We start from the raw sequence: 13,448 nt of genomic DNA, 5'->3' as shown, positions 1-13,448 counted from the left end.
ATATAACGATACAATATATTCCACAAATACTAATAGTATTATCATATTATAAAGACGAAATTATTGACAATGAAGACGCATATATTATATGTACAAGTTATGTAAAGACAAACAACAAAATAACTAAAAAAAAAAAAAACAAGTTACAATTGGTGTAGATCAGGGTTGGTATTCGGGTTTTTGAGTTTTGAAAGTCTAACCAAATTCCAAAACCTAGACCCTTATAACTATTGGGTTAATCAGTTTTCGAGTATTCAGGTAACGAGTTTCTTCACGTACCTGAGTGTCAGGTTAATCGGGGGTATGGGTAAAATCGACCGGTCTAATATAAACACATAAATAAGAATATTCTTAAAATCAGATAATCTTGAGATAGGGTGATTACATGGGTCCTTTATTAAACTTTCTCACAAATGGAGTTGATGCACTTGGAGATTTGCCCTGAACAACAACTCCATCTCAATCTGTGAAAAAGTTTCAAAAAAAAAGTACTCTTCTATAATCACTGTTGCAAAACTAACGATATCTAAAACAAATAAGTTCCACAAACAACCAGCAAATAAAGTAACATTACCGAAGTAATTTTCAGGTATAGTATGCACAGGGCCGTCTCGAAAATCACAAATAAAATGTTGGTCCTGTTCGAGGTAAAAAAATATAAGCGCTATTCAAAAATCTCAATTTAATATAAATGAGTAAATTACAAGTTTTGTCCTTTATGTTTGTACCAAATTGCATGCGGTGTCCTTTGCCTTTAAATTTGACGAGTTTTGTCCTTAACGTTTCAAATTCCTGCACGTTATGCCATTTAGCCCTAACTTAGTTACATTTATGTATTAAATATCATGTGCCTTACACATGAGGGCGCTTTTGTCATTTTACCTTTTAAATAACCTTCTGTCATTTTACCTTTTAAGTTTTAAATAACCTTCTGTCATTTTACCCTCATGTGCCTTGCACATGACCATACTTAACCAAAAAATTATCTGGGTTAGGCTCAAAGGGCATAACGTGCAAGATTTTGAAACGTTAAGGACAAAACTTGTCAAATTTAAAGGCAAAGGACACCGGCACACCACCTGCAATTTGGTACAAACATAAAGGACAAAACTTGTAATTTACTCTAATATAAATTTTTCAATCGCTAAAATTTATGTAGATGTAATTTAAATAATTATTTTTAGCTAAGTTTAGGAAGTAATTTATTTATTTTTTTGAACGGCAAATTTCTTTTATTTCTGTCGTCTGTGGGACTTGAACCCAAGACCTTACTCTCCCAAAGTGTTTAAAGACTTTGACATTACCAATGGACTACCACCCCATTAAGTAATTTATTAATTAAAGAGAAAAATCTAGTTGACAAAATTAAGCATTAAATGTCACTAACAAAAAAAAACCAAAAAATAAGCTAAAATAAAAAATTTGGAGATGCCTGGATTAAAACCCGGGTCTCCTTGTTATTTAAGCAAGGCAGTAACCACTAATACAAGTGCTCATTTATGTTATCTCTTGATTCAGTGCATATATATTATATCTTGTACAATTAAAAAATTTAGGCCCTTGTTCCAACGTTTAGATGCCGGAAGACCTTGACGTGAGTAGACCTTATAAGAGAAGATCCATCGAAGGTTTGGACCTTGTGCCGTCGCCCACCCCGCACCCCCTACGAGCCGGCCCTGAGGTTGGACAGTCTGCTCCTGTTGTTCATGACTATCATGCAACCGGTTTCTTGATCTACCCGAAGCCGCCTGGCACGTGTCATGCACCTCCACACAAGCGCCGAGAACGGCTGTAAAGCGGAAATCTTTGTGGTATTGCACTCAGAGTTCACTATTGCTTTGAGTTTAGAGAGTGAATCCGACAAGAAGTGGAAGATTCGTTCCCTCAACATTGGGCGGTTTGGTCGATTGATGTATTTATCTTCATGGCTGAACGGGAGGGTGACAATATCAGAGTAGACTAGATTGATATTAAAAAAACTACCTATCCACGCCCTTTTCTCGTAACCTGACCCTTTGATATTAAAAAAACTACCTATCCACGCCCTTTTCTCGCAACCTGACCCTCTGTTTCGGTTTGAGTTACTGCCTATGACGGATAGCCACAAAACCATATATCTCACAACTACGCCGTTTGAATGTTTGCATACCATCACCACTTCTCGCAACTCATGCCATGTTTGTAAAACAAGGTATGGCTGAGTACTCCCCAAGTACTTGCTACAAGGTAGGCTGCCGGGCAGTGGCGAAGCTTGAAAAAAAAGTTCGGGGGGTCGGAAAGTAACGGATCTAAAAAAAAATTTCTATCGCGTAGTTTCGAGGTGTATGTTTGGGTCGGGCGTTGGTGATTCGATTCGGGTCAGGTCAGGTCAAACGTTAATATCAAATAAAAAACCTTCTCAAACATTAAAAAAAGTTATCATTTTATTCTTCCACGTAGCATAATCTGATAACAAAACAAGTTAGCAAATCACACTAAATTTCAAACTATAATTTCTATCTAAATCAAATCACAATAAGATTAAACAAATAATATTAGACATAGTTACAGAAAGATTCAACAAGTTTAGGGCAAAAATTCGGACCAATTTCACCCATAATTTCAACCTAAATCACATAAATTGCAGCCTTAAATTAAAACTAAAGATAAAAAACACATACCTTTAACCTTATGAAAATTGGATAGGGTGGGCTTTTAAGTTGGGCTATATAATAATTTGATTTGGGTTATATAATATACATTCTAGTATTCTACCAAATATAATGATTTGGGCTATAATATTTAGACTAATTAAATATTTTATTTGGGCTATATAAATAAAAAAAATTAAAACCGGGGGTCGGAAACGTATATACCTAATTTTTTTTATAAAACCGGGGGGTCGAAAACGTATATACCTACAAAATCCTATACGAAACGTACATATATAACACTACTGGCCGAAAAGTTCGGGGGGGTGGGCGCCCCTCCCCGCCCCTTAAATACTTCGCCCCTGTTGCCGAGGCCCGAGTACTCTCCGCTTAGGCTAAGTACTTCCCGAGTACTCTCAAGTCTCAACTCTGATTAGGGAGCGCCTAACGACTTTTACGACTATGTTTGATGCAGTACCGCAACAACCATTTTCGGTTCACCACATCATAGAAAAGCTCCAGCGCCTAGTTATTTCATAAAACAGGTAACAAAACATTCCTTAAATTCATTATGATTTTGTTTTTTATTTTGTAAAATACTAACCAAATATTTCAAATTTCCAGTAATGTTATGAACGTTTTTTTTTTTTCATTTAAAGTCACCCAACTATGATTATATATTACAATCTTGTGTAATTTTACACGTCTCTTAACTCTATACAACTACAACCCTTAGATCCTTTATATTTGTAAGAATAAAAATGAATATAAAACTCTAGTTATAACTTATAAGGGTATACAGCAAAGTAAAAAAATACCAAGATTCATAAATTCGTGTAAATTAATACAAACCTTTGGTAAAGTTCATTCCCTAGTAAATCAATTTAAAGAAATACATTTAACTTATTAAATTCCTCATTAACAATACTTATGAATTCTTCATCAGATTCAAAAGCGGCCATGTTTTCGGGCAACAAACAGACTTCCAAATCAATGCTTCCTCTCCCCTCCCGTCCAGGATACGAAGTCACCTTCCCGTCAAACTTATTAGCATACCCACTCAAAACCGCCAATGCTTTCCCCAATCCAAATTCGTTTCCATACATGTCAAATCTAGGCGAGCTTCCCATATGTACACTATTTTTGTCAAAATGCACACTCGCATTTACCACAAATGGGCTCTTCATCCACGCCTCCATCAATTCCTTAATGTTTTTATCACCATGGCTCGCTACCGCTTCGTGCAACCGCAATGCGGCCCACCCGACACCATGATCAAGCAACTCCCCGGCCGTTGTTATTGCCTTCACCGTCTGAATCATATTACCTGTAGTCTGATAGACCCCGGTTAGGCTGATTTGTATTCATCTCAAATTAAGTTTTTTATATATACATACACACACCCACTAGGGGTGTTGATTGGGTATGTTTTTCTTGTTGATAAAAGTACTATGTAAAAGTAGTTAGAATATTTTTTCTTGAAAGAACTATACTGCATATTATCTATCATATTGTAACGATGAAATTGTTCACAATGAAGAAGCACAAATTATGCCAACAACTATGTAAAGACAACCAGTAAAATACCATCAATATTCTAGTATTTGTACATAATTAAATAAACTGTGCAACAAAAACAACTAACATGTAGGGGTGTAGATCAGGGTTTTTTAGTTTTGAAAGTTTAAGACCACCCATAGTCGTCCCAAATTTGGACGTTTTTTTTGCCCAAACTCGCCCAACAACGCCCCATTGCTGCCCCCTGGGCGTTTTTCAACCAAAAGTTTGAATGGCGTTGTATATAAAACGCCTGAGCCCCTTGTGTGTTGACCAATCACCCTTTTTTGATTGTTTTCTGCTCAATGACATTTTTTGATAGTTTTTTTTAATTTAATTCTATTATTAAACCCCTTTTAACATAATGTCTCACATCCCCACTACACCCATATATGAAAAACGTCTCATTACTGACTGGACTAGCACATGGCGCAAAACGCCCTAAGGTGGGGCATTATTCATGTGTAGAGTAGATCAGTGTTTCAAAACTAACTATATCTAAAACAGATAAACAAGAAGTAAATAAAGTAACATTACCGAAGTAATTTTCAGGTACAGGTGGGGATAGTCTGCTCCTGTTGTTCACGGCCATCATGCAACCAGTTTCTTTATCTACCGGAAACCGCCGGGCACGTGTCACGCACCTCCACACAACCGCGGAGAGCGACTGCAAAGTGGAAATCTTTGTCGTACCGCACTCAGAATTCGCTTTCGCCTTGAGTTTAGCAAGCGAATCCGACGAGAAGTGAAAGATTCGTTCCCTCAACATTGGGTGGTCTGGTCTATTGATGTATTCATCTTCATGGGTAAACGGGAGGGTGACAATCGGGGCGGATCCTGCCGGAATCCATCTGTCCAGAATCGGAGGACGTGAAATTTGAGTTAAATGACTGTTTTGCCCTTTAGATTGGAACATTTCTGACCATGAGTTGATGAAATGCCAGTACGAGGTTCCATCAACTAACATATGGTTGACGGAGCATCCTATAAAGATACCGTCTAAAAGTTCTGTCACTTTTACGGACAGCAACGAGAGCTCGTGACCGTCGTTATTGACAGCTTGGTGATGATCGAAAAACGACTGAACAACCAACGGCACGTCCGTGGGTTTAAGGATATCCGCCACGGTTAAATTAACAGACGAATGGATAAATCTAGCTCCGGGGCTATTCTCGGGGTTCAGAAAGATGGTTATAGAAGGCGGGTTTTCGTGTTTCACGGTGGCTAAACGGGCAGCGAGCGGGTGGAAATGAGTAAGGGTGGCGGAAAGAGAGTGTTTGAGGTCATCCAAGAAGGTGGTTATGGAGAAATCTTGATTTTCCGATAAGCGGAAAAGGAGACCCTTTTGAATGTAGTTTACAGAAATCATGATGAGATCCCATGGAGAGAAGTAAATCGGTTTCTTTGCTTCTTCTGATATGAATTTGGGCTTCACGAAGCAATCTGAGATGATTTCAACATTTGGAGAATTCATTGTATGAGGTAGGGGTTAGAGATATTTGATTAAACAATGACTTTGGGAGATGGGGTGGTTTATATAATGGTGATGGTGATGGTGATGATGCTTTGATTACGTTTGAATATTGGAACCTTCTTACTTAGGCTGAAGGGTGTGGCCTGTGGGTCATCGGTCCATGATTCGTCATGTAGGAATATAAATGGAATGTTACATCACCCATTTGTTTGATCCACCATGGTTCGCATAGATTAAAGCATTGCAACCATGTTCCTCTTTTCCATTTTCAAGACTTCCTTTCTTTTTTCTTCAGACAAAAATAAATAAGGGGATAGTGTTTTGAATCATGACCACACCCTTAGGGTAATGATTTTGGATGACGGGTTAAAGGTGGGTGACAGAGCGCTGACGTGAAGGGTCATGGTGATCATGAGGGTCATGACCACACCCTCTAGCCTTACTTAAGTTAATTATGATCGGAAAATAAGGTTAAATATCTTGGAATAACTCTTAAATTTAAAAAAAAAGTTAACAAATAATTACATAGAATTAACAATTGAAAATATATCATGTGGAATTGAAGAATTGAAGGTTGTGAGGACTCAGGTAGAGAAGCAAAAATGGTGATTTTTATTTTGGTCACAAAATTTCTTTTAATGCCCTTTTTTATCTTGTTCTTGGTGTCAAGTGTTAAAAGGGCATGAGAGGGGAGGGTGTTTGTAATTGTATCCTACTTGAGACGGAGGGTGTTTGTCAATTTAGACTCTAGAAGTATAAACCCGGTTATTAAGAAAAAAAAGTATATAAATCGGTTATTAAGAAAAAAAAAAGTATATAAGATATTTTAAATTATTAAGAAAAAAATATATAAGATATTGTAAATTATATTTAGGGTCATCTTATTACACATCTTTATATCTTATTTTTATTATTATACTATTTTTTACTTTATCTCTTAACCATTCATTTGAAAAATATACCATTGCACTCCCCATTTCTCCTACATTTTCATCTTAACCATTGATTTGAAAAATAAATGGTTAAGATTCCTTCTTATCATACTTAGACAAAATAAACTTTTTATGTTTGGCATGGAGCTTTTAGGAGCTTCTAGCTTTAAGCTTTTAAGAAAAAGCTCCTACTTAATAAAAAGTCTTGTTCGGTTGAAGGAGCTTTAAGCTTTTAGGTTAGGAGCTTGAAACTTTTGGTTGAACGCTACTACTAGTAGCGTTTAGAAGGAGCTACAAGCTTTTAGGGAAAAATGACTATTTTAACCTCTCAAAATAAGAAACTATTTAATGCACCAACTTTCTAAATTTTTAGTTATGTCCATTTTGGTAATTTTATACATTTTATTAAAAGCTCCAGCTACTCTACCAAACACCAAATATATCTAAAAAGCTACAGCTACTAGCTACCAGCTACAGCTACCAGCTTCCAGCCACCAGCTACCAGCTTTCAGCTACCAGCCACCAGTTACTTTTGCCAAACATACCCTTAATCTTTACCCCTTATATTTATGTACATATAGAGAGAGATTGATGGAAGGAGTGTGTTTAAGTCATTGTGTGTAGGGGTGTTCAAAACCGGATATCCGAAAATTCGGATATCCGAAATTCTCGGATACCAGATTTCATTATCCGAAAATCCAACTATTTATTTAATTTTTATTTTTTATTATTATTTTCATATTCAGAAACGGATATTTTGGATAGTTTCGGATATCCGAATATAAGTTTTCGGATATTTCGGATATTTTTTTGGATATTTTCGGATATTTCGGATATTTTCGGATACTTCGGATATTTTCGGATATTCGAAAAAAATGAAAATTAATTTTTCGGATATTTTAGATATCCGAAATATCCGAAAATTTTGAAAATCACTATCCGAATCCGAATCCGAAAAATTCGGATGTCCGAATTTCGGATATCCGAAATTTCGGATATCCGATTTTTCGGATATTTCAGATTCGGATATCGGATTTTCGGATACGGATAGTTTTGAACACCCCTAGTTGTGTGAATATTAACACACATTTATAAGTTTATAGGAAATTTGGAGGAACCTACGTTTAGTTGGGAAAGAAAACATTGCTTCTATTCAGGTTTGTCACACTCCTATTTTTCCGTGCTCAACAGTCAAATTATGCTGCAAAATTACTTAAAATCATATGTGTACATAAGGGTGTACGGTCTAGGCTCGACAAAGGATGCGGCAAACCGCATTGCCGCGCGGCAAACACCGCCGCCAACCCTTTGCCGCAGCGGTTTCTTTGGTCACGCGGAGTATGGATGCCGATTCGGGGAAATGTGTCAAACGGCTATAATGCCGTTGGGAGTTAATTAAAAAAAATCCTTTTTTACCTTTATAAACTCAAACATCCATCCATTTTCACCAAACAAACTAAAAAATCCATCCATTTTCACTACATTTCACTCTAATTCTTTCAAGTATTTTTAAAAGAATGGAAGGCTCAAACAAAGGTGAAGGCAAGAAAAAATCGAAGGCGAGTGCTCATGATTCACGCGGTGGTTCGGGTGGTTCTAGTATGTCGTTTCATCCCCAACTTGGGTTTGCGAATCAAACCCAACCTCCATTTTATTTTAACCAACCCATGCATCAACCTTTCGGTTATGATACCCAACCCATCCAAAATTGGATGCAACACGGTCCGACGATGACTCGACCCGGTTATTATGATTACTCTCTAGAAGCCCAAAATGCGTTTGACCCCTTTGCTTTTCAAACCCTAAGCTCACAATCACCGAGACCTTTTCAAACCCCAAGGTCACAATCACCGAGAGACGTACAAGATGACTCCGATGAAGAGTTCGTGCCGGAAACCCAAGAACAAGATTTAGATGAGTATGAAGATGTTGCGGTTAAAGAAAATCTCGTGAACGAAAATGAAGCCGCACCGGAAAGAAAAGGAAAAGCGAAATGGGAAACTTGGACGCCTAGACAAGAAGAGGCGTTGGCGAAGGCTTTTGTTCATTGCATTTTGAATAAAAAGAAAGGCAATCAACAAAAGGCGGATGGGTTTTGGAAGAAAGTTCTAAACCACTTCAATCAAACGGTCGGAGGAAGTAACCGAACCCACCACCAAGTTCGATCAAAATGGATCACGATGCAAACAAAATTGAACACATTCAACGGTCTATATCATCAAGAGGTATACTTTATTTTTTTTTTTTTTGTACGGTTTATTTTTTAACGAAATATTTGGATTAAGTTGTTGATAATTTATTATTTTCGGATCGTTTACGTCCTAGCGGGAGTGACGATGCTTTTGTAATGAAGCAAGCGCTAAAGGATTACAAAAGCAAAGAAAAAAATTGATTTTGCTCATATTGCGGCTTGGGAGATTGTTAGAACAAATCAAAAGTGGTCGCTGATACCTTTGTTGGGTGAAGAAAGCTCCGGCTCGAGTCAAAAAAGAAAGTCTTCGGATTCGGGAAATTATAGAGCGGATAAACCGAATGTCAAAGTCTCGAGCGGATTCGGTATTCCCGACATAAACGAGGATCCCTCGCCAAGACGACAAACGAGAAAGGAGAAAAAGGATAAAGGGCCGTCTTCAAGAAACGAAGATCCAAGAGATATAACACACAAATTCGAAGAGTACAAGGCCATGAAAAAGAGATAATGGAAATTAAACATATACGAGAAGAAAAATACTTGACCTTGGCAGATGAGCAACGAGAGGCGTTGCGATAAACAATGTACGACAAGGACTTGGAGACGTTTAATCGGCCTACCGACAATGTTCACCCTACAATGTTGGAAATCACAATCGCTAGAAAACATGAGATCGCAAAAAAATATGGATGGCCTTGTGATTTTTAGTTTTTTTTTTAAACTTAAATTTTATTTAAAATGTAATGCTTTATTTTTATTTATAAAAGTTTGATGTTTTTTCCATCTTATCTTAAATTAAAAAAAAACAGAAAATAAAAAAAAAAGTTTACCACTTCAGCAAGTGTTTAAACCATTGCCAACACTTTTCAGCAAAGTTTAAACACTTTTGACTGATTGACATGGCGCACTCTTATTGGTTGTTTTTTTATGGTTTGCCACTCTAAGGTGTTTAACCGCCCCATACACCCTAAACATATAGTGAAATGGGTGTATCCCTCATGAGATGATTGGGGGAAATTTTTACGAGCTAATCATATGTTGTCATGTCATTTCCTTTTTCTAACTTTTCTTTTGCTCAAAAACATAAAGGGTGAGAGAGGGAAACTATTTTTTTTCCTTTTTTTTAACTATTAATTAATTAATAAATGAAACATAATTTTAACAAAATAAAAGTACAATAAATAAAACATATTACATTAAATTAAAAATAAAATAAAAAACACTTAAAATAAACTAGATTAACCCCTGATGAGTCCAACTATGACGAAAAATATTTTCGTTGTATTTCGAGTGCTCGACAAAATAATCCGCCATAATGGTTTCGTTGCCACTCTCACGATCATGACGAACAAAACGTTTCTTACTAGATGTGCCCGTGTCGTGTAGTTTGACTTCATCGATGAGATTTTGGAAAAAAAAGTTATGCTACTATAGGATGAATCACTGCTATCGGGTGGGAAAAACAATGGTATTTCTTCTATCATTTTTTAATGAAAATAGGGGTAAAGATTTTTAGTTTTAGGAGAAATGAAGGATTGGGTTGGTGTGAATTTTCTTAAAAGTGGTTGAGTTTATATAGTTTTAATATAAAAAAATAAAAATAAAAAAAAACCTTTTTTAACTAACGGCTATGGAATAGTTTTTGAAATCTTCTCTCGTCTGCATCGCCCTTATCATTCTATATTTTTCAAATGTATACATAATGTAATTGTCAATATAATGCACGTGTGCATAAAGTAATTGTCAACATAATGCACACGAGCATTATCATTTTATATATAACGGCATTTTTTTAACATAACAAGATTGCCATATATTCAAACCATAACTTTAGACATGAACTAGAGAAGTACGCTTACAATAAACATATAAAATCCTACTTTTCTATTACATTCGCACCACTGGTTTACCACTCTTCAATCACTAAATTCTCCATGTTGGCTATGACTTTCATCCACAACAGAGTACACTCACTGACTTATTCCAGTCTTATAGCATTTGAACACTGCACGACTTTGAATACCTTCTCATTTCTTCTCGACCATATGATCCATAATGTAAATATCACTATGCAGTTGACTGCCTTTTTCTTCTTCTTAGAAATATCCAGCTTCCAGGAAAAAGAGAGAATATCTGCCACTGTTGAGTAAGAATGTAAATCTTTTACTCCCAGCCATGCTCCAACCATCCACCATAGCATTTTCGACATCAAACACGGAATGAGGATGTGTTCAACAGTTTCTTGCTCGTATCCGCAACCCGGGCACAATGTGTTGCTGATATGAATTTCCCTTTTTTTACAGCTCTGTCTTTGTCGGTAACCTGCCTTCGACGCCTTTCCATGCTAACATATTGGCTTTAGGTGTAGCTCAACCGTTCCAGTCATTACAAAGCCACTCGACGGGTCCCCGCTTATGACACACAAATCATATCGAACGGGTTTAACATTGAAAGTCGACTTATTTTTCCGAGTGCCAACCCCACCCATATTGACGCATCTTCATTCGGGTGTCTTTCAGCAGCGCCAAAAGCTGCATATACTCCACCCATGCCTCCCCGGTTGTCGGCTTGTTCTTCCATTGCCAATCTCACACAGTCACCTCCCCTATTTTTTTGTAGTTGTCCGCCACCCAAGACCCTTTGTTTGCTGCCATTCTGTACATAATTGGATAGTTATCCATAAGGCACTTGTTTAGAATACATACATCAACGATATAGTCAAGTTTTCAACATAATGCACATATGCATATAATTTAATACAATATAATTTACAGTAAACATAATGCACATGTGCATATAATTAATACAACATCATTTACAGTAAATATAATGATTTACAAAGTATATTCATCATTTACACTCCACATAATACCCTTAGTCACAAATCGAATGAATTGCAACTCTTGATGTTCTGTATTTGTAGGTATCTTGTGACTATCAACTGTATTATCAGAAGATGGACCAACAATGTCAGCATCAGATGTATGAGGAGGATTATTAGAGACTGTATGAGGAGGAACATCATATGTGTGAGGATCGACACGTGATGAATCAGAGGATGCCATGTAGAGGGTGTAAATGGTGGGTTGTTCATTGTGAATGCCGCCGGAAACACCATGCCTGAATGTCGCCGCCGTGAACTCCGGTGAGTTACGTGAACGCCGTCGGCCGTTGTCGTTAATGTATACAACAATCTGATCTGCAACGTATACAGTAATCTGATCTGATGAATGAAACCCTAATAATTAAAAGTTGTAGATCGTGAATAGAGTGGTGAGAAGAGGGGAGCGTGTTTTGTAATAAATATCACATAATTACAATTTTTCCATGTGTTCACACAGGTTCTCGCGGTTCTCGCAATAAAGTGTGGTTCCTAACGGATCCTTATCCTGTATATATATATATATATAGAGTAGGGTTCCTACGGAAAGTGTGTTTTTCCTAGAAAGTCTAGGAAGCGATCTGGTCCATCAGATTGGTGTGTTTAAGGGTTGAGATTAAATCAATGGCAATCTTGTAATATTTAACTATATTTAATAGATTGTTTTAAATGATAAGGGGCAATTTCGTCATAACAATGTTTAAAATCAATCAAAAATAACCGTCAACAAGTCACATTTCCTTATTACACGCGAATTTCCCTCTCTCTCACTTTCTCTCTCTAAACCCACAACGAAATCAATCAAAAATCATACCAAAAATACCTATAAATCATGGATGAAGATAAGAGATTTTCCAACTTCTATATACGTAAGATCAAACGGACATTGTGTTCTGTGTTTTAGTTGGCGATTAGGGTTCAATTGTGTTCTACATTGAAGTGTTTTATGTTTGCAGGGAAGAGATTCAAAAAAAGAGGGATTTGAACAAGATGGATGGGAGCAGACTTGAAGTCGCCGGAAGAGAAAACACAGTCGCCGGAAGCAACGCCGGAAGAGAAAACACGGTCGTAATCTGCTTGTAAAACACATTTGTATGAATCTGCTTGCTGTTAAAACACAACTGTATGAATCTGAATTGCTGTTAAAACACAGCTGTATGAATCTGAAGGATAAAACACATTTGTATGAATCTGCTTGCTGTTAAAACACAGCTGTATGAATCTGAATGCTAAAACACAACTGTATGAATCTGCTTGATGTTAAAACACAACGGTATGAATCTGCTTGCTGTTAAAACACACCTATATGAATCTGAATGCTAAAACACAACTGTATGAATCTGCTTGCTGTTAAAACACAACTGTATGAATCTAAATGCTAAAACACAACTGTATGCATCTGCTTGCTGTTAAAACATAACTGTTTGAATCTGAATGCTAAAACACAACTGTATGAATCTGCTAGCTGTTAAAACACACCTGTATGAATTTGAATGCTAAAACACAACTGTATGAATCTGCTTGCTGTTAAAACACAACTGTATGAATCTGAATAATAAAACACAGCTGTATAAATCTGCTTGCTGTTAAAACACATCACCAATAACAAATTGTTAAAACATAGTACCAAGAACATGCTGATAGATTCCAGCAAGAAAACGAAAGCATAATTGATATTAAGTGAAATCAGAAATCGAATACAAAAAATTCCGAAATTTATGGATAGTTAGTTACTGAAGATAATTTCCTAAAATAAAAATAGATTGTGAAAGTACATAAATGC

The 13,448-nt window shown here is 36.5% G+C and overlaps 1 protein-coding gene across 1 annotated transcript; it reads right to left on the bottom strand.

Moving 5' to 3' along the window:
* Window positions 1-3,483: 3,483 nt before the first annotated feature.
* Window positions 3,484-5,707, bottom strand: LOC110936118 (uncharacterized acetyltransferase At3g50280-like). The gene is made up of 2 exons (XM_022178450.2): window positions 4,725-5,707; window positions 3,484-3,957 (listed from the first exon to the last, which is right to left on the bottom strand). Exons 1-2 carry the CDS (start codon window positions 5,659-5,661, stop codon window positions 3,515-3,517), a joined length of 1,380 nt encoding a protein of 459 aa, XP_022034142.1. The 5' UTR covers window positions 5,662-5,707; the 3' UTR covers window positions 3,484-3,514.
* Window positions 5,708-13,448: the final 7,741 nt, after the last annotated feature.

The sequence above is a fragment of the Helianthus annuus genome, chromosome 4, assembly GCF_002127325.2.
Source record: "Helianthus annuus cultivar XRQ/B chromosome 4, HanXRQr2.0-SUNRISE, whole genome shotgun sequence".
NCBI lineage: Eukaryota > Viridiplantae > Streptophyta > Magnoliopsida > Asterales > Asteraceae > Helianthus > Helianthus annuus.
Note: the sequence above shows the minus strand (reverse complement) of the source record. Positions and strands in the feature narration are given on the sequence as shown.